Raw genomic sequence first — 25,746 nt, 5'->3', positions numbered from 1 at the left:
TAAAATCAGGTAAAAGCAGCAATGAACAAAGAACTAAAATACTCATATGACAATATATTGAAAAGGAAGAAGTCCTACCCATTTAAAGAACATGCCTATTCAATATATATATAAGTATAATGGCATGTATATTAATATCCTGAGTGGGACGAACCTGTATTTGCTTAAATAATTCTTCGAATATTGAAAACAGGAGTTGATGGAGAGTTGTGTGAAATATGGAGCCTTCTCTTCTCCGTCACACTTATGCCCCCCTCCAACTTAACTATAGCTGAACCCACAAAGAAAGGGTGTGTGAGAGGAATTTACAGAGGAAATAGTGGTATCATATGGATCTTTAATCTCAAGGAAGACAGGAAACAGCAACTGGTAATTAAAAGATGGATGCATACAAATCAAAAGGAGGGCATAATGCAGCTAGAGTTAAGGAGTTTTAATTTCCTTTGATTTCAGTGGGAGAGACTTAAGACATGCAGAAAACTGATTTATCAGAAGTCCATTGAGTTGAAAGAGATTTACTTTGAGATAACTGTGTATAAGGAAATCCCATTGAACACAGCTGGACTTACTTTTTTAAAAAATATTTTTTATTAAGGATTTTCTTGTTTTACAGAAGTGTAGTGCCTCGTATTTTTTCTTCTTCTTCCATGTAACATTTTTACAAATCCGTGTCATTTGTTGAGGCATTGGGGGAGAAGAAAAAAGAAAGAAAAAAGAAAGGGGGGTGGAGAGAGGGAAGATGGATGGGGGTGGGGTCGGGTGGCGGTGTTTCTATTATGTTTAATGTATGTAGAGTTTGGTGTCAGCGTTGCTTGTGTTGTTCACCTGTGTTCCTTTGGTGGTGAGAGAGGTTGGGGTTGGCCTAAGGTGTGATTGTTTGCTTGTGATTGGCTGTGGTGATCTTTGTTTTCGTGTGTGAGTGAGGTGGGTGTGTGTTTTGGATCAGGTTAGCCATATTGATTTGTATGCTGTTGGTGGATTATTGTCATTGTCCTGTTGGGCTGTGTATGTGATAAAGGGGAGCCATACCGGGGTGAAGGCGTCTTCTTCTGTTTGTCCCCGTGTCAGTTTCAGTTTATTAGTTAATTTTTCTAGTAGGGCTGTTTCCCATACTATTTGGTACCATTGGTCCATGCTTACTCCTGACAGGTCTCTCCAGTGTCTGGTTATGGTGTTTCTGGCTGCTGAGAGCAGGTGGGTTATGAGTTCTTTGTGGTGTAAATGGGCATTGTTGTCTTGGAAGATGTTTAGTAGGGCCAATTCTGGGGTGATGTCTATTACTTGCTTAGTTTTTTACATATTTCTTGTATGGCTGTTGTCCAGAATAGTTGAATTTTGGGACACTCCCACCACATGTGGAGGTATGTGCCTGTGGAGGTGCACCCTCTCCAGCATTTTGGTGAGGTTCCTGGGTGTATTAGCGCTAGTTTCCTTGGTGTTAGGTACCACCTGTAGGTGAGTTTCAGTGTGAGTTCTTTTCTTTTCGTTGATATGGATTTAAAGGGGGGTTTAGACCACTTTTAGTGGTTTTGGGATGGAGACTATTTTGGAGTGGGTCCAGGTTTTGGGGATGGGGCCCCCTTTTATGATGTCGTTGAATAGGCGGGTCATGTAGGGCATCAAGGGTTCTTTGAATTTCCTATAGAATTCTGCTGTGAAGCCGTCTGGGCCTGGGGCTTTGTGTGGTTTCAGGTTTTTGAGGACCGCATCTATTTCCTCTGGGGTGATAGGGCTGTCCATGAATTCCTGTTCCTCATCAGTTAGGGTAGGCATGGTCAGTCCTGCTAGAAATGTTCTGATTTCCTTCTCTGGTGGGTTATGGGAGGTGTATAGGTTGGAGTAGAATTCTGCAAATTCTGAGGTTATTTCTTCGGGGGAGAATGTTATGTTGCCGTCTTTTTTGGTGATGCAGTGTATTCTTGTTTTGAGTGCTTTTTTCCTACATCTATTTGCTAGTAATCTGGAGTTTTTCCCTCCATATTCGTAGAAACGTTGTTTAGAGTATAGAATGTTGATCATTGTTTTGTTAATTTCTAGGGAGTCTAGTTCTCTCCTTTTTTGTTCTATAAGTTTGAGGAGTTTTTTAGATCCTGTTTGTTTGTAGCGTGATGAGAGGGCTGTGATGTCTTGTTCTATTTTGCTAATTTTTGAGGAGGTTTGTTTTTTAAGGAATGTTTTCTCTTTTATGCAAGCTCCTCTGGTGACCGCTTTCATTGTGTCCCATAGGAGGGGGGTTGTTATATTGTCTACATCGTTTTCCTTGAAGTAGTTTTGGAGGGTTTTTGTGAGACTCTCTCTAATTTGTTTGTTTGTAGTTAGGATGGGACTGAAGGACCATGATGGGGTGGTTTGTGTTCCTTCTCCTATTTTAACGATGACTTCTACTGGGGCGTGATCTGTGATTTTAATGTTACCTATGTTTGTTGATTCTACTGAGGGGATCAGACCCTGTGTGAGTAGAATGCTGTCCAGTCTGGACACTGTATCATGGCGTCCCGATTGGAATGTATGGCTAATGTCTCCCGGGTTTTGCTCACCCCAAATGTCATAGAGACCCCTGTTTTTTAGCATTTTTAGTAACTTGTAAGAGTTCCTAGTTGTTGGGGGTTTCCTTCGGAGGAAGGTTACCCATGGGGTTGTGGGGTGGATATCTTTCAGGGATAAACCTTTCATATTTAGATTGAGGTCCCCTCCTAGGATTGCTTCCCCTTCAGAGAAGGAGAGGAATTTGTTTAGTGTCTTCTGGAAGAATTCTAATTGTTTCATGTTTGGGGCATATATGGAGCCGATTGTCAGTTTGATTTTCCCATCTAGTGTCCCTTTAGCGAAAATGAATCTGCCTTTTTTGTCCTTGAGGACTGTTGTGGCAGTGAAGTTCAGGTCTCTACTGAGTATTATGGCTACACCACGAGCTTTCCCTGAGCCTTGTGCGACCCACTGTTGACTGAAGCGGGGGTCGCTCAGGAGTTTGCTGCCTTTGGGTGGGTTGTGTATTTCTTGTAGGAAGGTGATGTGTGGTTTCATGGTGTTTATGTATGAGGTGATGCGTTTTCTTTTGATGGGGTTTCCCAGCCCCCTCACATTTAATGTGATTGCTTTTAGGTTAGCCATCTTGCTTATCTATTATGTGGGGCGATTCCCTGCCAACCCGTTCGGGTTGTCTTGTGTCTCTCTCTTCATGTTGTTTAAAGAACCAGTGTGGTTGCGCTGACCTAGGGTGTGGTGGGTGGGGGGCTAGTGGGATTAGAGTGAGATTTGGGTTAAAGAGTAGGGGGTAAGTTGTAGGGAGTTTCCTATATGTAGTCATATAGGTGTTTGTTTGGGGTATTTGGGGCCGTCTGGCATTTAGCCGGTTGGTCCTAGGTCTCAGTTGGTGTGGAAGGCCATGTTCAAGGACAGGCCATCCCCCCTGTTGTCTGCGATAGGGGGTGATCAGCGAGACAGTGTGAAGTGACTTTGTAACGCCGCTGTCAGGTATAAGGTTCGTAAGCAATGTTGCCAATGTTATGAGCAACATTGTTGGTGTGTTGGGGTGGGGATGTGGGTGCTGGTATGCTCTGGTGCCACCATAGTGCTGTTTGGGTATCAGATTTTAGCCTGATTGTGGGTTGTGTTATTAAGGTTGGAGTTGTTTTTCCTTAGTATGGAGTATGAGGATGTTGAAGGTGTGGGTGATGGGGAATGTGGTTGAGGTCGTCTGGACTGGTGTTGGGGTGGGGATTTCTGTGGGGGTGCGGGGCTGGGGGGGATGTTGATGGTGTTAACTAAATCTATGTTTGGGGGGGGGAGAGGGGGAAGGGGGGGGAAATCACCAGTCCTTCAGTTTGTGGTTTTTCCCTGCTTGCTTCATTCAGCTGGGGTTGTTGTTGTTGTAGGGTTGTCCATCTGCGATGAATTGGTTTGGTTAATCTTGGTCTGGTTTCTTGTGTCGTATGGCCGGTGGGACGGTTCTGAGCATGATGCTTGCCTGTATTGGTTTGCGTTGTTGTGCCGCTTCTGTTGTTTCTTTTTCTTCTGTACCGTCGTCCAGTTGTTTGCTGTTGTTTCCTCGTGGTTGGGGCTGTCACTTGGTGGGTTTGTCGGTTGCCATTCCGGTGGGTGGTCGAGTTCAAGGTTCTTTAGTAGTTGCAGGGCCTCAGGTATGTTGGTATCCATGTGTTGTGTTGTATTGGTTGTTACAATGAGGCAGAAGGGGAAGCCCCATCGGTATTTGATCCCTGCTTGTTGGAGACACTGGGTGCATGGGCGCAGGCTTTTCCTCCGGTTTAGGGTATCCTGAGATAGGTCCTGTAGGGCCAGAATGGGGGTTTCTCCATATCGAAGGTTGCTTGAGTTTCTGAGGTGGTGCCATATCTCTTCCTTCTTTTTGTAGCGTATGAAGCATACAATGATGTCTCTTGGGGGGGCGCTGGGTTTTGGCATAGGTTTTAGGGCTCTGTGAGCCCTCTCCAAGAGCTGGACTTACTTTTGAGTAAGCATGCGTAGGGTTGCACTTCACTGCTCATGCTTAATTCTATGGGATTTTCTGCCTGTTATGCCAAAATAACTAGGCCAGACTTGGATACTACACACCTTGAATGAGGAAGAAGCACAATTTACTGTACAGTCCCAGGCTGGCCTGGGATCATGGCCACCATGACCGCTTTTGAACGTGAGCTCCTGCTGGGGAGAGAAGAAAACCTCAACTACACATTTCCTTTCTCCTACAGCTTTACGATCAGAATTGACGGTGGCTGCTGCGGTCCTAGTGTTGCTCGTAATTGTAATAATTTCGCTGATTGTCCTGGTAATCATATGGAAGCAGGTAATGTAGAAACACACATCTTTAAAACTGTCTCCATTCACGTGTTGAGTAGGGATGAGTCTAACATGCTGCCTTCCATTCCTTGTGCGCTGCAGAAACCAAGATATGAAATAAGATGGAGAGTCATCGAGTCCATCAGCCCGGATGGACATGAATACATTTATGTGGACCCTATGCAGCTGCCATATGACTCAAGATGGGAATTTCCACGAGATGGATTAGTACTAGGTAAGGCCCTCTTGCTGCTAAAGAGATAGCATTCCTTTCCTGTAGAATGTTAGTATCATTGCTAGCAATGTTGCATAACCATTGAGAAAGGAAATGCTTTGACTGTGCGGCTAATAGCAAGCTCGTTCTCTGCATGCAAATCCTTAATGTAGCCAAAATGGCGTCATCCATGTGCAAGAGGGAGCTATCAGCAGGCTTGGGAGAGCCCCAGGTTTTGCAGAAGTGCGGGAAGAAAACCCAGATTTGTGGGGGAACAAAAAAAAAATGGCCCAGTGCAAGACTAAGGATATTCAGTGGCCACAGAATACTGCTGACAGCTGAAGCGAGAACGGAAAGGCCTATTCTGCATAAGGGCACAGCTGGCTGGAACCCTGAACAGGAGCAGTCCACACTGCAGAGGATATTTTGGATGCTGCTATCTTGCATGCTGTCGGGCCGTGTCTAGTCCCCAAAAAGTGCGGGGGGTGGGGCTAGAGTGTGACACAGGCAATGCAACTTGTCCAGAAGTGTGTCCCCGAAGACATGGGTCCCGGTTTCGGATCCGCAAAAGTTGGACAGTATGACATGGTCATTTACTGAAAAGCCACAACCGATTGATTTGTTTCAACCCTTTAGCTTTGTTTCAACCTCCAATTTGCTTACAATGTTTTTATATATGCAGGCATTGTGGGCCAAAGCCAGACTGTATGCCTGCAATGCAGGCCTAGGCGTTCAGGTCTCCTGGAGCTCAGGAGCTTCATCTGCATAACAAAAGACAGAGAGGGTTCTAAAACCCATCAATGACATTGTTAGTAGCTGGCAGGCAGCCAACCCTTACTGAGATGGGGCCAGTGTTGTGATTCACAAATTGCAGCATTAAGCCGATCTATCATAGGTGGTGTGTGTCTGTTTTGCCTGGGCCGGCTTAAGGTCTATATACCGGGCCAAGAACCCTGTTTGTCATTCTTGCTCCTGATGTTCCAATAAATCCTTTCTGAGGATCATGGATCATGCTCATACTATGGAGGGTAGAGGAACGCTCATGGTTAATTATGAGCTTTTGCATACGAAGGAGGTTGGTTTAATCCTAGCCAGGCATCACCAGAGGCCAGCCCTGGAACTGGCTTTCAGTGCTAGGAGTTCAGCCATGGGACATGCAAAACAGTGCCTGTCATCGTGTGCAGAGGGCTTTCCCTTCAAAAAGATAATCTGTGGCCTGCAGAGACAAGCTGTGGATGGAATCATCTGATTCCTGACATTAATGTTGTAAACACCTGGTAAACAAGTCTTTTATCCAAATGAATGCGCGCGAGTGCAAATAGGAGGCCTACTAATAAATCCCTGACGTCCAGGAAGTTCTCCCACCTACCCTACACATACGGAGCAGAGGTGTGGGCAGAGCAGGAAGTTTTTCTCATGTTGAATATATATACAGCCATGACACTGAGTAGAGTGGGCACTGGATGATGACTAGAGCGAGCCACGCCAGCAAATGTTTATGAGAAGCTGCATCCTGCCATGTGGTCCACAGACCTCAAGTCACAAAAGGCCTTTGGGGGTTTGGTGGAGGCTCAACATGTTGGCGTGGGTTTGACATGTCATAGGAAGCTTTCTTCATCCTGGCTATATCACAAGAAGCCAGATCAAAGTTTTGTTGAACTGTGAGAACTTCCTTGTGGGGTTTTCAGAAATGGACCTGACCATGCTTGCACTTTAATGGGGAAAATATTAGGTCAAGCTTCTCTCCGAATCATCTCTGAATTTTCACACAGGTTCTAACAGTTGCACTAAAATCCCTGAATTGTGACACAGGTTTGAAGAGCCTTGAGTATACATGCACACTGAACAGTTTTAATAATCCCCATAATCTCATTTGGCCGTACAAGTGTGGAACTAGTGTTGAGACTGATTAAAGTTTTCATAGAACACAGAAAGCCAGAAGGGGAAATGGGTTGCAGGTGGTATAATAATTGAGAAGGATCACAATTTTTGCTAAGTGAGAAAGCCCCAATCTGTCAGCCTGAAAAAGCTGCCCAACTATTTTCAGAGGTTTCTCTGTAACCATGAGGTACAGAAACTTTCCCTTTTAAATGAAAGTGGAGGCGTTGAGGACCCTGTAGAAACTACTAGGACAGATCTTTCTTGCAAATATGAAGTCTTACAAAATCAGTTTAAACTTCTATGTTTTCAGCCAGACTGAATTGTCAGCTAACTCTGGATGTTGTAGCAGTTCAGGGTGCTACCATGTCTTTGATATAGACTGTTAGACTAATCTCCTCATCGAGGGATCCCTGATCTGCTTCATTTCTTGGGGCATATTTTGAAAAGCACTGCTCTGAAGACTCAAATGTAGCCCAGTTTAAGCAAAGCATTTAATGCAATATTGCTAGGATGAGATAAACCAAACTGCATTTGACTGACCAAAGCTGTTTGCTTACGAATGATTTACTCTAGAACAATGCTGTTAATGTCAATGGAGTTGTCTTGGAATCATGATGTTGTAAGGCTGTAGAAGAAATGGGTTCAGTCTAAGAAATGGGTGTCAGAACTCTGATACATGCTCAGATTTCTCATGTGAGTAGGTATCTCCCATTCATTCACTTGGAGGAACTGGCTCATCATGTGTTAATGGGTTTTTAGAAATCAGACGGACAAAGGAACACAGGCCTTCCACTCTCAAATGCATGCCATCAGCAGGATCTCAAGAATGCTAGAAGCTGTGAAGTAAGATATGATAGGTTGCCTCTCAGTAATTAGCAACACTCCGTTGTTTACAGGACGAATCCTTGGCTCTGGAGCTTTTGGGAAAGTAGTTGAAGGAACTGCTTATGGATTAAGCCGGTCACAGCCTGTGATGAAGGTGGCTGTGAAAATGTTGAAGCGTAAGTGTTTCTTCAGGTTGTAAGCACTCCAATCCATCTCTCTGGCTCATCTCAAATCGTGAGAATGGCTGAATTAGAACTTAAAAGCAAAATTAACGGGCATGATATTTACCATGACAGTTTTCCTTCTGGATGCTTTTGATTCCATCAAGTTATGTCTGCTTTTATGTCTTTATTGCCACTGTGCCCATTCCGCTGCTTCAATCTGTGGAGATGGCACTGGGAAATGTACCACATTCCGTAGCTGTGAGAAATTGATATTTTAGTGTGGTGGCACTTTGGTGCTCCCTTCCTAATGACATTTCATTGTACACTTTTTGGCACCTGCTTAAAACATTTTTGTTTAGGGAAGCCTACCCAAAAATGTTCATGTTGATGTGCTTTAATATTTTAAACACTTGTAATGGTTTTTTAAACTGCTTTATTGATAATTTTAATATTTCTTGTAAATGAGTTGGACGTTTTACTACAATCAAGTGTTGTGTAAACCTGGTTTAGGCCCGGTTCTGGCACAGAAACTGTTTTGGTCAGCCTGAAAGCATCATATGAGACCCTTCTTTGAGTGGTCCCCTCCATGAGATGTCTGGAGGACATGAGAACAGGCCTTTTCTGAAGTGGCTTCCCAGTTGCAAAATGCTCTCCTCAGGGAGGCTCACCTGGTGCCTTCATTACATATCTTTTGGCACCAGGTGATAACATTACTCAGTAACCAGGCCTTGGGCTGATTAAACATTCCATGACCAAAGAACCAGTTGCCCTCCATTGGATGGCAACTCCCATCAGGAACTGTGGGATGGGCAGCAGAATCTGAAGGACCGCTGGTTCCCTTGCCCTTGACATATTCTGCAATACTTAGCATGATAATGTTATTCATTGTTTCAAAGCAATGCTTCAGTTCTGAGCACATTTGCTTGGAATGGAAGTAGATTCAATTGATTTCAACAGAACTAAGCCCAAAGTGAATGGGTGGAATTCAAAGCACCCCCTGAGGCATTTGTAAGAAAGTCATGCATGCTACTGGAGTGGGTGTTGCTGTCTTGAAACTCCCGTAACAAGCGATCAGAAGCTTCCCTTCACTGTGGGAGGCAAACTCAGTTAAGACTACAAAGCACACTTCTGTCTTCATGCATGACTTACTTATACACACATGCGCAGCTCCTTCGGAACTTGTCCACGATGCTTAGAATCATCAGAAGCTGCGATCGTCAGAGACCTTAATGCTAGAAGTTGCCAGGGATAAAGCCAATGGGTCTACTTCAAAGGTATGCCTTTATAGGACCAGAATACAAGCTACTACTCATGGTGGCTATATGCCGCCTTGAAGATTCCAGCAGTAAGTCTCCAGATATCAGATTCTAGAGCTCAAGGGCAGGAGAGTGCAGAGGTTTCCCAAAGGCATGTGGTTGACCAGGGGCGAAACTAGGCTTTATTTCACCTTGGTCAAAGACCCAGTTTGGCATCACCCTCACACACTTTTGTGTACACACGCACAGGATGGGAACCTCAATGATGTCCCTCTGGAGGCTTCACCCGGGGTGTGTGGAAACCCTCCCCCTGGAGCTACAGTACTGTGAGAAACAGGATCATGGTCTAGATAGGCCTTTAGTTTGATCCAACAGGGCTCTTCTCACGTTCTTAAGACTTTTACTTAGTTGACATTTCTTTAAGTTAATAGTAAATAGCAAGTTTCACCATCGGTGCCCACTTCTTGTGCAAGTGAATCCTATAAATAAATGGAAGTGTTTGTTGTGGGCTACTGCTGTGCACTCTGGCTAAGGAAAAGGCGAGAGCTTTGATAGAAACGAAAAAAATAAAATTAGCGTTCAGCGTGATTTTGAGTTTCTGTGCTGTTCCTCCCAACCCCATAACATTTTAATGAAACCCTGAGGTTGCAATGTTTGACACGGGTAGTAGCAGAACAGAGAACAATCTGTAACTAAAAAAATGTGAAGCTGGCATAAAATGGTGTCAATTAAACCAAACCAGACTGAACCCAAGCAAGTTCAATTTGGTTTATCTTGAAATTAGGCTCATGTTAACATAAGCTGATTCAGAAATTGACCCAGTTTGATGAATTCAAAATGAATCATCATCATACAAGTGCACCATTGTTTGTTTGTTATACAATGCATGCCTTCTAGTTGAGAAACCCATCATTTTAGGCTGCAATGCTATACTCATTTACCTGAGAGTAAGTCTCATTGAACTGAGTACAAGATCCGTAGGCTCTACTGTCTATGTATAATTATTTTATTTCCCAGCAGCTTTTACCCCTGACAATACTTTTTCCTCACAAAAACCCGATCACAAGACCATAATTAACAGCATGTTACTGTAATGATGTATAATCTTATCACTTTATTATCCTTTGTATGTTATCTGTTCAATATAAATTCTAATTAGCTGCTCTATTCATTTTTTCCAACAGCCACTGCGAGATCCAGCGAAAAGAAGGCTCTTATGTCTGAATTAAAGATAATGACCCATCTTGGACCCCACTTGAACATAGTGAACTTGTTAGGAGCTTGTACGAAGTCAGGTAGGTTTGGTTAAGAGTCTTCTCACACCGTTGAAATAAGGAACTGAGCGGCTCCTTCATGTTCTGTTTGCTTGATCTCACTGACCTAGTATTCAGACAGGGAGGCAGACTCCATAATTTGCCAGGTCAAAAGGTAGCTACTAGACTAGATGGCTGCTGAGAGTCATTCCACCGTAATTGATCTATACTTATTTGTCCACATTGTATAAACATCTGCCTGCTGTAGCCATCATAGCATCTAGGTTATCAGGCCTACATAATCTGTGACCCACCAAGCCAAACACAGAATGTTTAGCCCTTGATGGAAGCCCACCTGGACCTTAAAAACAGCAGGGTTCTTGTACATCTGGCGTGCCACAATTCACAGCAGATGGGACACGAATTGCAAAGGCCTTATTCAGATTGTCAACCCTTCAGGACAGGGTTTTAAAGGTGTCAATGCAGGAAAGCTCAGACCATAGCGGGGAATTAATTAAAATGCATTTCCTGGCTCCAGGATTTGGAGGGCCCTCAGGCAAGGACCCTCAAAAGCCTGCTTTAATCTCTTTTTTTTATAATTAATTTTTATTCAAATTTCCAATAACCAATCCAATTACAATTTAACATCCAATTTAACTTATATATCTTGTAGACTTCCATCAGCCTATCTGACAATTTCCATATTTTTCACAACTTTTCACATTCCTTAAATTTATGTTGCACTTTAACAATCCTTATTTTATCTTTTCATTTAAGCGACATTCCTATCTATTCTCTTCACAGAGCTTCCTGAAATCCAACAAGCGTTATTTCCTGATCACACACAGTTTTGATATACTCTGTAAATTTGTTCCAGTCCTCGGTGAATCTCTGATCACGTTGGTTTCGAATTTTACATGTTAATTTGTCCATTTCTGCGTATTCCATCAATTTCATTCTCCATTCTTCCCTCGTTGGCATTTCTTCCTGTTTCCATTTTTGGGCCATCAAGATTCTGGCAGCTGCAACTGCCTGCTTTAATCTCAAAAGGTGGGGCGTGCATCCCAGGAATTCTCTCAGGCCATCTCTGAGACAGTGGGAGAGTGAGCTTCTTGCTGATATTAGACCTGACCTCACCAACCTGTGGAGATGACCCTGGCAAGAGGCTAAGCGTTTTGATTCAATTTTTTTTGCCCTTTTTATCCCACCTCCATCAGGTCCAATTTATATCATAACGGAATATTGCTTTTATGGAGACTTGGTGAACTACCTGCATAAAAATAGGGACAACTATCTGAACCGACATCCTGAAAAGCCCAAGAAGGACCTGGACATCTTTGGGATGAACTCAGCTGATGAAAGTACTAGGAGGTAGGGTTTATTTTTCAGGTTTGGAAATGGTTCTTTCTTTGGGTAAGTTGCATAGAATTGGGAAGTGGGGCGCAGCAGGTCATGTACCTTTTGTGATGGCAAGAAAGTTGAATCTGATGTGAAATTGGGGGGGCATTTTGCCCAATATTAATGGGGGGGCAGTGAAATTGTCCAGCAGTTTTTCACAGAATTCCCTCCCCCTGGAAAATGTTGGTTTGTTTAATGTTGAATGAAACACTATTGTGGGTTCATGTTGGAGGATGAAATGGGCTGAGGAGAACTGGAAGGTATAGACATCGAACCCACTTAGTATTCAACTAAATTTTACTCATAATAGACCTATTGAAATTAACTAATATGGCGAAATGAGGTCAATTAATTTCAGTAGGTCTGCTCTGAGTAAATACCAGTTTCCCGACAATAGTATTAAATTCATGGGTGGCAAAATTTGCCTTTTCCACCAAATATGCTCCAGAAGAAAGACTGAAATTCTCCAACAATTCAGGTGAAGCTCAAAAAAACAAAGAGTGCTATTCAACTAAGAACAGAACTGTTCAAATTAAGGGACCTAACTTACTCATGAATTTCAGTGGGTCCACTCTGATCAAAACTTAGTCGAATACTACTGGGAAAGTTTTTGTAATTTGATAGAAATTTCTTTTCTGATAAATTTCAGGTCATTCTTAATTTTGAGGGAAAGGATCATATTATAACTACAGTCGTACCTTGGAAGTTGAACGGAATCTGTTCCGGAAGTCCATTCGACTTCCAAAACCAAAGCATGGCTTCTGATTGGCTGCAGGAAGCTCCTGCGGCCAATTGGAAGCCCCGTAAGCCCTGTCAGACATTCGGCTTCCAAAAGAACGTTCGAAAACCGGAACACTCACTTCCGGATTTCGATCGTTCGGGAGCCGATTTGTTTGGGAGCCAAGGCATTTGAGATCCAAGGTACGACTGTATATCTACTCTGTTTTGTGAGTAGAGATGAATGTGGCACAAATCCCCACCATAAACTTATTTCTCTGTGTTGCTGTTGCGCTTTCATTCCAGCTATGTAATCCTATCCTTTGAAAACAATGGTGAATATATGGATATGAAACAAGCAGAGACGATGCAGTATGTGCCAATGCTAGAAAGGAAAGACAGATCAAAATATTCTGACATCCAAAGGTCATTGTATGATAGGCCTGCTTCGTATAAGAAAAAATATGTGTCGGGTAAGTTAAGGTGCATTTCTAATATAAGCCTAATATTCTGCCTTAATCCCAAGTAGTCATGGAAGGGTTCCCACGTGAAACACCACTTATTTTTATCTGCTTTTTAAGTGAGATGCTGAGCTGAGTTTGATTATTTAATGGTTTCCTGCTGCTAGTTTTTTTTAAATAAAGATATTTATTAAAATTTTCCATTGCAATACATTAAAAAATCAAAAAAGAAAAAACAAAAAAGTTTAAAAACACATAGAATTCACAATCCTTATTTTCAATAACATATTTCCCTGACTTCCCCACACCTCCCCCTCTTGTATTCCAATTCAAATTGTTGGTTCAACAAGTTCTTATCCCTAATTTTTAACCTTTTTATATTTAGTTCATTTTAAAAAAACAATTTTGCCTTATAAACATCAATAGTGATACATCAGTGCTTATTCTTAAAACCTTTTTCTAAAGTCGGCCTAAATTCCCTTCCACGATTTCCTCGATTCTCAGACAGATAACAAAAATAAAAACAAAGCAGATTATAATTATACACCCTTTGGATTCCTAAACCCCCCCCCTTTCCCGGTTTCAATCCCCAACAAACGTCCATCAATCAATCTACTATCAGCCTGGAGATCTCACGTCCGAGGCTCTTAATTCTCTCTCAGTTCCTCTCTGCCAGTTTTTTTTGATAGTCCTTGGTATTAAGCACCAAATCTCGGAGAAGCATTAGTCCAATAGGGTCCATGTTTCTTCCAGCCAGACCTCCATACTTAAAAGTGGAGCCTGAATCTTGTTTCTTACTCCTTTCAAGTCCAAATGTCCCCAAAGCTCCAACTTCCACCTTAATCAAATTTGTAATCCTTGGGTCTTCCGATCTCCACATAAGGAGATCTCTCCATTCTTCAGTCTCCAATTCAGACCAAATTTTCACCATCAAGTTCTTATTTTCCTTTGTAACCATCATGTCAGGCCTCTGGCCCTCCTTTCTTTTCTGTAACATTACATCCCCTCCTTCCTTTTCCTCAGGAACAACATATATCTCTTTCTTCTTCACACTCTCAGAACTCTCAAGTTTCTCTTCTTGTCCAGCTGCATGGGCTTCCTGAGTCAATTCCTTATCAAATTCAATGGATTTGTTTACTGTTAAGTCCAGAGTTGCGACATTTATAGCCAAAACATCAATTTGGCCTTGTAACTTTCCCAAGAGAGAAAACACTCTGTCCAATTCAGCCTGAATTTCCCCTCCTTCAGCCATTCTTGTAATGTCCCAAAATCCCCTCTAGAGGGATTTTGGTTACTTAGTATTCCTTCCAGTTCAAATCCAAAAGTCAAATTAGTTTGTATCAGTTCTTCCTTATTTTCAACAAAGTATAGTCAAATTATAACAAATATAGCCAGCAGAAGCAGCAGAAACAAAGTTCTCTTTTTCCGTCTTGACAGCTGTCAAACTCTTCAATGTCTTTTCAACAGGCTCTCTCGCGGATCATTCCCGGGTCCGGGGGGGGGGGTGGCACTTCAGCTCCCAAAATTAGCTCTTATCCTCCAGTAAAGTTTCTTCTAGTGCCAAATCATGAAATTAATGTCTTTTACCCAATAATAAAAGAAAGAATTCTCTCGACCTTAGTTAGCAGGTCCTTGCTTTAGGTTGTTTACAAGGCGGGGAGGCGGACTTCCTGTTTACGCCTTCCCCGATCGTGCCTAATTCACAAAAGAAAAATTTCCTTAGAAATCCAATTTCCGTAGTACTCACAGGTTGTTATTTTAAAGTCCAAATCACAAAAAGAAGTCAGCGCTCTCCGGCCATGGCAGCGCGGCTTCACTCCGCAGGAGAAGCAGTCGACTCTCAGCACCGCGCCGCTCACCCCGTCCCCCGTTCCGAAGCCTTTAAAAAGGCTCCTTCGCAGGTTGGGGGGGCGCAAATGGTGCCCGCCGAGTCACCAGGTTCACAGGCTTCACCGCCTGTGATTTTTAAGGGTCCCCGCATCGCTGCAGCGGTAAGACCCTAATCCTGTGGAGCCGATTCCCTCCGGAGCTTGGAGGGAATCCGCCATTAGCCGATGGCGCTAACCCGGAAGTCTCCTGCTGCTAGTTTTTACATTGTTTCCCTCTTCGCTGATTTTTTTATGGGCGTGTGGAGCTAGTCCATGCCATTATTTAGGCAGCTGGTTTAGTTCTATTGTAATGAGGTGTTTCTGTTTTTATGCTTTTACTATGTATGCAAGTTCCCATGGGGAAGCTTTGCCCTGAAAGACAGCACAGAGGGGCAGGGGGAGGAAATAAATAAATATAAATACATCCTCTCAAAGTAGAATGCCCTTGTAATGTTTCTGTGACAACTGCATTTAGCCAGTACTGCTATTTTATTGATTCCTCTTGCATAAAGTTGTAGCTCACGTTTAGCTTGTTGTGAAAGGCGTCTTTATTCAGACTTTGCTTTGGTTCCTCAAAACTGAAAACTTTGACACAGAAAATAAATCATTAGATTATTATTTCCATTATTCTAAATAAGCAGAGTCCAAAAGTAAACTGAGTAGTTGTGGGTAGTGATGGAGGAGATATTTGATTTGGTTCACGTTGAAAGGTGGATTTTTGTACCCAGTATAAAATTACAAGTTCACAAGGTAAGATAAAACATGGGGGGAAATTGTTAAGATATACCCATGTAAAAATAATAATAATAATCTTATAAACATTACATGATTGTTATTGTATTTTAACAATATTTGGAAATCACTTTTTATAAACACTGCATTAGGTTAAGTTTAGGATAAGTACAATAACAAACACAGCCAACCTTCCAAATTCACACTGAATTTTGCAGTGCTATTCTCCCACCAAGTAATGTGCACGATAATGCATGTACTGGGGTAAATGTGCATATAAATGCATATATTACTGAAAATAACATAAACAATGCATATATATATTGGGCAAGATTCCATTAAAAATGTGTATATTGGGAGAAATTTGCAATAAATGTTGATGGAATTTCAGGAGGCTCTTTTAAAAAAAGAATCACAAACTGATGTGGAATTGGAAAAACGAGAAATCAAAATTGATATATTCGCCTGGCCCTAGTTGCGGGCCCCTTGCAACTCGCCCTGCCAAATATACTTGAAAACCTGAAAGAAGATAGGTTTTACAAGGAGAAGAAAACTTGAACTATGGGTTTCTGCAAGCAGAATCAATGAATGGGCCTATGTCTAAGTTGCGGGAGTGGATGACAGGGCAGCGTGGCAGGGCTTACTCGACCTCCAGTTGGTTAAGTTGCTATTGCTTCCTTAAGAGGTAGAGGGAGGCAGTAGGTTCGCTGTACCTGTGTGCAAAAACGTTGGTGAAGATCCATAAATAAAAATGCTGCAGGAATTCAGAGATCCTCTGAAAGTAGACTGCTCCTTTCACCTTGCCACCACCACGCAGCACCATAATGACCATTCTTGCAGATGTGAAGGAAGTTGGTCAGCGGAATGGTACCAAATTATTATTATACCTAGTAAAAAGCCAGTGTCATACGTGGCACTTGTAGTAGCTTTGATACCTTTCTGGATTCAGCAGAATTTTGAGCCATTTGGCTGGGCTATTTGTTAGGGATTCATTTCCAGCAGCCTCACTGCCCTCATATAGAACACTCCCAAATGATTTGTAGAGTATTAAATTGAGGGTTAGGAAAGGCCCATATGGCTAACTCATCCCTTTTACTGTCCTTTGACTAAGAAATCTGATCTGCGGCATTCAAAACAGGTTGGGTCACCCCTGGCTTGTGGTCTCAGAACCTGAATCTTTTCCAGACCCGGGCTTAAGAGGCTAGTCAACTCTCGTATTTCACTGAGCCAACAGGATAATTGAATAGCTAGGTTTTAGACAGTTTGCTGCCATCATTTTCCAGGACAAAAATAAGGATAACTGCCCCTAGAATCACTGGTCTTTGGATGGCACTGAATGGTCCCCATCAAATAGTTAACCAAGGAACATGAGAATTCTGCGGGGCTAGAAGAGACAAAAATGGATGTATATATAAAAAAAGTTGACAAGACTATGCCATCTCTAAATCATTGCTTTGGGTATAAACCACAACTGGAATAAAGTACAAAAACAAGCTGTATAATATGTAGGTGGCACTTTTTTAATCCTACAATTTCTTGGAAAAAGTCTATAATCAGCGGAGAAAGGACAGCTATATTTGGTATTTGTACCATTTTTTTTACGGCAGTGTCTATCGCTGATGGATGCAAATGCACAAGTGAGCCGCTTGTTTTGAAGAAATGTTTTGGAAGGAGATGTTGGAGCACTGGTACCAGGGAAAGTGGAGAAGAATGCCATTGGCTATGTGTAGGAAGACAGCTAGAAAATACACTATCTGTTTATTCTCTGATGTCAGGGGTGGACAGTATGATGCCCTCCAGACGGTGTTGGACTTCAGCACCTATCATCCTTGACCACTGGCCGATGGAAACTGTAGTTCAGCAATATCTAGATGGCACCACAATGGCTGCCCTTGCTCTGCGTAGTTTAAAAACAAACTTTCCCTCAGTTCAAGCGAGTTCCTTGCAAACAGATATGTTCTGCAAAGATGATGGACTGAAACAGATTGTCTGTTCGATGTATGCTTTCAATGCACCTTCATGTTTCAGACGTTTTTTCTTTTCATCTTCCCTACTCAGAACTAGATGTGAAGAACCTCCTCTCTGATGACGATTCAGAAGGCCTCACTTTGTTGGACCTCCTCAGCTTCACTTACCAAGTTGCACGGGGAATGGAATTCTTAGCTTCTAAAAATGTGAGTGTCTAAAAGGAAACGGTGAAGGGATTGCCTAGCTTTAAACAATGTTTGTTTTGTTTGGGGAACTTTTTAAAATGTGTTTTATAAAAGAGCAGCCTACAGAGTTTTAGGGTTTAGCATTTTAGGGTTGCAATACTGAATGAATCTATCCAATTAATCTTTTTTCTTACACATCCTTTCTGAAGTTCCTTCCAACATGAAATATTACGTATTCATATTCTATGCCTACATTCTACTCATGTAATTTATGCATCCCACAGTGTGTTCACCGTGATTTGGCAGCACGGAATGTCCTTCTGGCTCAAGGAAAAATTGTGAAGATCTGTGACTTTGGTCTGGCTAGAGACATCATGCATGATTCAAACTATGTGTCTAAAGGCAGTGTATGTACCTTTACATTTATTACCTTAGACTATATCATTAGAAAACATAAACTAATGCAAGCAGTGCTTTGGGATCTTGTGCTCAGTGTGTGGGTGGGTGGGTGTGGGTGTGGGTGGGTGTAAAATGAAATTAACTGACATTCAGATAACAAACACCCATCCAGTGTCTCCAATCAACCTATTCATGCCAAACACAACCAGCATCAAAGCACTCTTTACACATTATGGAAAAGTTGGGTTTTGCTGCACAGAATTCCCTTCCTTCTCTGCAGGCAAATTATAGTAATGTCTTGTCAGAGCTGCAATTAGAATGGGCAAGATTTGCACAGGACTTCACATTTACTATAGCATAAGAAGCATATAGATTGATTATATATATCTCTCCCCGCCCCCACTTACTTGTCCAGCTCATACAAGTTTTCATAAAACAATTGGAGCATTTTTCAGTATTTGAAAAAAAATATCAAACTAGTTATTCCTGGATTAGCTTCTACTCAGAGTCAACAACAACATTTGAGAGTCATTCAGTGGAAGTCAATAGGTTGCATTGCCACGGGCCTCCATAATAACAAAATGCCACGCAAGGCTCATAATCACACTATTTTAAATAATATTACTGGAAATTATTTGAATAAAAGCAAAATATGGGAAATTGTATCACCTCTTCAGACAATACTACTGATATGTGGTACTGTAAACCAAGTCTCAGTTGTGTTTGGGTGGCCAGGGACAATGTAGGATGCATTTTAATACAGTATCTCTATGGGTTTTAAAAATGTTGTTACCCATCCCAAACTTTTGAGATATGCTAAAAATCAAATTAAAATATATGTACTGATGAACATCTCCTTTTATTATTGGTTTAGTAACTACTCTTACTGATTTTTTGTATTCTTGCAGACCTTCCTTCCAGTGAAATGGATGGCACCTGAAAGCATTTTCGACAACCTGTATACAACATTAAGTGATGTCTGGTCTTATGGCATTCTGCTGTGGGAAATATTTTCTCTTGGTAGGCATCCTCATTACTTTGGAACATAAAGAATGGAACTTCAATGAATAACTGGAGATTTGCCAATTGTGCTGTGTAGGCATGTGGCCAGAGGCTGGTTGAACCCCTTCAAAATGTTTAAATCCAACGAGAACACTGACTACAAAGATAAATATAAAAAAGCAGAAGGTCATATCCCTAATGAGGCAGAAAGGAACACCATGTTCTCCTGACTAGATGATACCTTGCATATCCTGATTCTTATCCAAACTACAAATGATAAAATCCCCCCACTAGACAACGTTTCTTCTAAGAGATGTTTAAGGGCAGGTCTTGGATTAAACCAAATTTCACTACAGGAAAAGAATAGGCTTGGTGCCCCCATTTGTTCAGTATTGTTTTTTAATTACATTTGTAGCCCCATTTTATAACCTGGATGCATGGTTTGCAAACATGATTTATCCCTGCTGTTTAAGGTGATCCTGAAAAGTAACCCCCACGTAGGTTGCAGGCTTACTGTACTTAATTCTTACATCTCACTGACTGACTGACTGACTGGCTGGCTGCCTCACCCTTATGTACATCTGAAAGCTTGACTGAGAATACTCATGTAATTTATGCATCCCACAGTGTGTTCACCGTGATCTGGCAGCACGGAACATGCAGTTCTCAGAAAATCTTGAAAGGTTCTATATGGTCCTAAACATTTAAAAAACGAATCCATGCATAGAATTTATTTTACTTCAACAAACATTATAACGACATCTATTTCCCCATGACTTTCAGGTGGCACTCCATATCCTGGCATGATGGTTGATTCTATGTTCTATAATAAAATTAAAAGTGGCTACCGAATGGCAAAACCGGACCATGCTACCAGTGAGGTGTACGTATTCTTTTCGTCTCATTCTTCTACAACAGCTCAGGGAAATTATGTACAGAGCACTTGGACTGATCTAGAAGCGCCCTCATAGCATTCAACCCAAACATACCTAAACCTCTCCATGTTAAACTTGGGAAGCAGACAGGCACAGCCCGGCAACTTTGCAGCAGAACCTGGCTGTGTATGATACTGATTAACTTTCCTCCTACAATGCGTTCTTCTCCCAGGTGATGGGTCTCAGCCAGATGGGGATCTAGCCTGAGCAGGGTGGTCAGATGCTAGGCTTCTCTAAAAGGGAAGCAAGGCAAACTCAAGCACATCCAAATTCAGGTTCTGGTAAGGCAACAACTAGGAGGACAAGTTTTAGGCAATGTCAAACAGAGGTCAGGTTCCATTAAGGCAGGAGTGGGGCTCTGCAGAGGCTGTTCTCACCATTGGCCATACTGGCTGGGTCTGACGGTGTCTAACTACATCTAGTGGGTCCCATAGATTTGGTTCTGGTGAAGCAATATCCAAACACTTCTGGTGAGGAAGACCAGGGACATAGGAGGAGGCTCAAACATGGCTTCAATAGCAAGCAAATACAGACCGAGATTTAAATATTTGAGTAATTAGCTCCATTGGGTTTGAAGGGCTTAGCCAGCTTCAGAAGCTGCCAATTCTGGTGAAACCAGGGAGGCAATGGGTTCTGCTAAGGCTTCTGGGCTGGAGTAATCAGAGCTCACAGATGGCAACACAGCCTCCTCAGAGTGGAGAGATGTTGAAGGCATGGGCTCTGGCTTGGATATTCCTTGGCAATGGGGATGTGAGGCAAGTCTATTTCCCACTCCAATACTCCTTCTGAATCTCCAGCATTGGACCCCAATATCATGCCACAACATCACTCCAAAAAAAAAACCACACTTTAAAAGAAGTTTCCTTTCTAAAACAAGGTGACAAACATGCAGACAAATGCATGGTTGGTCATGTGGCACTTTTAAGAGTAAAAAGGGATAGACAGTCCACCCAAAGCATGGGGAACGGAGCAAGACTGATGGCTGAGCCAATCCTCAGTTCATCAGTTTGCACATTTGTCACGGCACCTGCAAAACTAGGCTTCCTCTATGGCTCTCTTTCCCCGCATTATGTCTGTCTTTATACTGTCATCAATTTGCTAAACATCACAAATCATTAAGATATTCCCTCCCGCTTCAATACTGTTCACAGGTATGACATCATGGTGAAATGCTGGAACAGTGAACCCGAGAAAAGACCTTCTTTTTACCACCTGAGTGAAATAGTTGAGAACCTGTTGCCTGGAGAATACAAGAAGGTTTGTCCTTTTGGAAACTGGGTTGCTTCTAGGATTTCAGAAGAAGACATTGCTTGGTTGTGCCATTGACTCTTAAGTGGGGTAAATAAAATGTTGTTTCATGATGACACTGCAGAAAATGGTGAAAATGTGGAGACAGAAAACCCCACCATAATATCCTATTTGATGCTTGACCTATCTCAAGCAGCAGATTTTGAAGGTAGCCTAAGAGGGTGACAAATTGTCAGTCCTATTCCCTCTCTTTTCAGTTTGGCCCTGTAGCTTCCTCGGTCCTGCGCCTGATGTCATGTGATGTCAGGACAGGTGGGTGTGGTTTGGGCCTAACCATGCCAGAGGGCAAATGGAGAGGCCTAGTGGTTTTAATTAGGCTCCTGAAGGTCAGAAGTCCCACCCCACTGCCTTAAATGATGCTCCTGACCCCATGTGACCCAAAACACTACTCATGTGCAAAAAATTCATTGAAAGGAAATCTTACCAGGTTTTATAGAGATTTATAAAGATCCTATTTTGGGGGAGTATGGGATGGAGAGCCTTAAACAATTCCAACCAATTTTGTTATATATATATTTCAGAGCTATGAGAGAATTCACTTGGACTTCTTGAAGAGTGACCATCCCGCTGTCACACGCATGAGAGCGGACTGTGACAACACCTACATTGGAGTCACTTACAAGAATGAAGACAAACTGAAGGACAGGGAGAGTGGATTTGATGAACAAAGACTCAGCGCCGACAGTGGCTACATAATCCCCCTGCCGGATATTGACCCTGTTTCAGAAGACGAACTTAGCAAAAGGAACAGGCACAGGTAAACCTAATTAAAGTTCACTGTGACCTAAATCCCGACATCATTAGCCACTAGGGCTGGATGGATCAGTCTATTTCTGTGCCATTATTAATTTTATGTCTGTCACTGTTTTCGCATTGATCTGCAACTTAAAAGAATATCTACAACAATGTACATATTTAAATAACGGTTTCCCACAAAGCATGACAGAGCAGTGTAGTCAGCATCACATTTGTAACCCCAAATGCCAGTTGGGGCAGAAGATGGAGGGGACCTATGCAATGCCAGTGACTGCAGTGGGGCTGGTGAAGTGAAGGCCCAAGACAGGTGTTGATCATTATGTGAGCTGCGCACAGGTGGTCTGAAGCGAGCGAGCTAGCTACCACCATTCCTGTGGAGCCTCTTTTTATTGAGACAAATATGCAAGCTAGGCAAATACATTTTTTGGCTGTGACCTTTACACATCTTCCGTCCCGAAATCGTGGGGTAGTACAAAGTTATTTTGGCACCTGTTCCACAGCGTCATTTTCCCCTTGCCCAGTGTATGACGAATGGAGACAAACGTCTCATGGAAAAGGGTTACAGACAGGACACCGCTGACTGCTGAGACCGCAAAAGGTCAGACTTAGGAAACGATGTTCCAGACAGCCATGGCTTGTCTGAGGGGGAGTTTTTCCTGCACCCCAGGGTCACGCATGCAGGCAGACATGGCTGCCTGCTGGTGGGGAAGTGTGCTCCCTCCGGACCCCACTCCCCACTCAGCGATATCCCTACTGCTGGCTTGTGATCTGTCCCTCTCTGCTCCCTGAGTGCCCAATTTGGGTCTTCTGCTCCTGTAAATGGTGGGAATCCTTCTGACTGTGTTTCCACTGGCTCACAAGTTTGGCACAAGTGGAACAGGGAGCTCTGTGCCAGAGGATTCTTGCTGGCACCATTCTGCTGAAAATCCCTACCCCACCTACGTAATCCCACCCACCCACTCACAGCAGACTAGGAGTCTGGATTGAAGCCTAGATGTATTTTTTCTTCAAAGTATGCATTTCTAAATGTACTTTTTTATAATAAAATGCCAACATTTTGGTTGACCATTTTGGTACCTTGGTTGAGCCAAGAGCTCTGCAAAATTCAGAGTGAACTCTGAAGGATAACCACATTGACATTAGCCTGGGAACTGCCGATCAGGTCACTATTGCAAAGAAGAAGCCCCTCAAATATCCCTGTTACCCACTCGAGGCAGCGTATCCTTGATTTAAAACGTGTTAAGTAATTTGTCCTTGATTAGTGATTTCAGTGCTGAATATAGGCAGCTTTTTACCGTTATAATTTATCATTATGTGCACAGAACTAGTGGCTGATCTGATCTTCTGTATTGTCCAGCGAGTGGTGGAGTCCAGATAGTATTTTACTACTCTCACACTTCCTCAGATTTATGTTTTGGGGAGCTATGTGCTCTATTCATCCCTTGTTTCCTGAGATTTGTCATCAGGTGTAGACCTGTGCTAGAACTCCCTTTAGTCCCACACATGGTAATGGTGAAGCTCAGCAAGGCTGACCTGCATGAATTTAATGTGCTACCTGGGATATGCTCCCAGAATCCTCTGCAATGAGCAGTGGTTCTGTGACAAAAGCAAATGGATTCCTCAGCAAGCAAGCTGATGTGGAGAAGTTTTCCCAAAGGTAGAGAGTTTGAAAAACTGCAGCATTAAAGCACTTCATGTAAGAGGGAGTCTCTTTGGGGAACTTTTCTTTTGGACTCCAAAATTATGTGGCATGTGTTCTTCACAGTGTGTTTTTAAGTTCCTAAATGTTTTCCCCTGTGGTCTTCTTACACAGTTCCCAGACTTCTGAAGAAAGTGCCATCGAAACTGGTTCCAGCAGCTCCACATTCGTAAAGCGAGAGGACGAGACCATTGAGGATATTGACATCATCGATGACATTGGAATGGATTCCTCAGAACTGGTTGAGGACAGTTTCCTGTAATTCCCAAAGGAAGTGGTGGACATCTTTTGAGGGGTAAGAGACAGGAAAGAAAGAAAGAAAGAAAGAAAGAAAGAAAGAAAGAAAGAAAGAAAGAAAGAATCTCAACACATAACTCATGGATTTTTGACTCCCTAAGGAAAACCACTTTAACATAGATGGTCGAGACTCGCAATCCCAAGTGTCCCCACAAGGGACGCAAAAATCTCACCCGGATTTGTGAAACAAGAAGACATTTAGAAACCAGCTTTTAAGCACTTCCATAGCATCTCAGTACCATCTGCTGTTCTGATAGGTGAGTGGATAAAGGAAAAGGCCACGGACAGTCCAATTTGTGTTTCAAGGGCATTCACAACTCAGATGAATAACATTTCCACTATGGTGAAACATCACCCATGTAATTATGTAAATACCTTACCAAGATGTTTTGTGGCATATGTGGAATAGGCATTTTTTTAGAAGACCACTCAAGACTTCTGTGTATTTTCTTCCTTCAGTCTCATCATAAGCTGCTGTTGAACTATCACGTGAGATGAAGTACATGCAAAAAAAGAAAGAAAACCACTTTTGAAACTCAAACTAATTGGTACTAGGAAACCTTTTTACCTTTCTTGCAGCTAATACAAATAAAACGGAATTACAGTAATTTCTAACCTTATACGATAGCTTAGTAAATCAAGTGAGACTCTTCATAACCATAGAAGAATAATTGTTTACCTACTGCTGTTTTCTGTGTCACTAAGTATAGTTTATAACTACTCCTTGCCCTTCCTTAAAAACACAGTACTGAAAAAAACTAATGAACTAAAGCATTTTAGCATTTATACATTTACAAGAAACAACTGTTCTATTTGATAGTTAATGGCTTTGGTAAATTAAAACTAGTTTAGGAAGTAGGGAAAGCTAATGTATTCTATGGCATCCACCCTTAGCAGAGTAGCTATCCTAATGCAATGAATTTATGTGCTGGTGAATCCTCCTTTGATTCAGTGGAACTCTTCAGAAATTGAAGTTTATTTTTAAACCTTCGTTTGCAACCAGGTTCCTCAAGTTATTGCACAAAATATGTGTGGCTAATCAATCAATAGTAAGGCTGCTTGGAGCGTCTGAGAAAAAGAGCACATCGGGAAGTTTGTTTGGGGTTTGCATGTGACAAATGGATTGGATGCACCAAATGCTCTTTCTGAAAACGCTTCTTCCCAAGCCTGAGATTTCCAATTAAGTCTGTAGCTACTTTGGAAAGAAAGAAAGAAAGAAAAAGTTCTACTTTTGGTATAACAGAAATGGAACCGGATCCTCTTGCCCTTGTCAAGTTTTTAGCTATAACATTGGACGTTAACAAGTACAGTGGACGCTCAGGTTGCAAACGTGATCCGTGCAGGAGGCATGTTCGCAACCCGCATCTGCGCACGTGCGGGTTGTGATTTGGCGCTTCTGCGCATGCGCAAAGTGCAATTTAGTGCTCATGCATATGCGTGAGCGCCAAAACCCGGAAGTAACCTGTTCTGGTACTTCCAGGTTCGGCATGGTGCACAACCCGAAAACACGCAACCTGAAGCGACTGTAACCCGAGGTATGACTGTAAGGAGTCTTTTTCCATCCACACCAATGGGCACTGAATTGGGAGTGAAGCAATTGTTTCTAAACAATGTTGCAGTTTTGAAGGAAA

At 42.3% G+C, this 25,746-nt stretch overlaps 1 protein-coding gene across 6 annotated transcripts in view; it reads left to right on the top strand.

Moving 5' to 3' along the window:
* PDGFRA (platelet derived growth factor receptor alpha) overlaps nucleotides 1-25,335 on the top strand; it is a 64,224-nt gene extending 38,889 nt beyond the window's left edge. For all 6 annotated transcript variants that reach the window (XM_053404413.1, XM_053404410.1, XM_053404415.1 and 3 more), the window contains exons 11-23: nucleotides 4,710-4,804; nucleotides 4,900-5,032; nucleotides 7,789-7,893; nucleotides 10,322-10,432; nucleotides 11,608-11,761; nucleotides 12,812-12,978; nucleotides 17,625-17,740; nucleotides 18,004-18,126; nucleotides 19,027-19,138; nucleotides 19,904-20,003; nucleotides 21,207-21,312; nucleotides 21,885-22,120; nucleotides 23,933-25,335. In XM_053404413.1, coding sequence (XP_053260388.1) covers nucleotides 4,710-4,804; nucleotides 4,900-5,032; nucleotides 7,789-7,893; nucleotides 10,322-10,432; nucleotides 11,608-11,761; nucleotides 12,812-12,978; nucleotides 17,625-17,740; nucleotides 18,004-18,126; nucleotides 19,027-19,138; nucleotides 19,904-20,003; nucleotides 21,207-21,312; nucleotides 21,885-22,120; nucleotides 23,933-24,080 — 1,706 coding nt within the window. In that variant the 3' untranslated portion in view covers nucleotides 24,081-25,335. The remainder of the gene's footprint in view (nucleotides 1-4,709; nucleotides 4,805-4,899; nucleotides 5,033-7,788; nucleotides 7,894-10,321; nucleotides 10,433-11,607; nucleotides 11,762-12,811; nucleotides 12,979-17,624; nucleotides 17,741-18,003; nucleotides 18,127-19,026; nucleotides 19,139-19,903; nucleotides 20,004-21,206; nucleotides 21,313-21,884; nucleotides 22,121-23,932) is intronic.
* The last annotated feature ends 411 nt before the right edge of the window (nucleotides 25,336-25,746 follow it).

The sequence above is a fragment of the Podarcis raffonei genome, chromosome 9 (genome assembly GCF_027172205.1).
Source record: "Podarcis raffonei isolate rPodRaf1 chromosome 9, rPodRaf1.pri, whole genome shotgun sequence".
Lineage (NCBI taxonomy): Eukaryota > Metazoa > Chordata > Lepidosauria > Squamata > Lacertidae > Podarcis > Podarcis raffonei.
The sequence above is the reverse complement of the archived record's forward strand: the minus strand, read 5'-3'. Positions and strand labels throughout refer to the sequence as shown.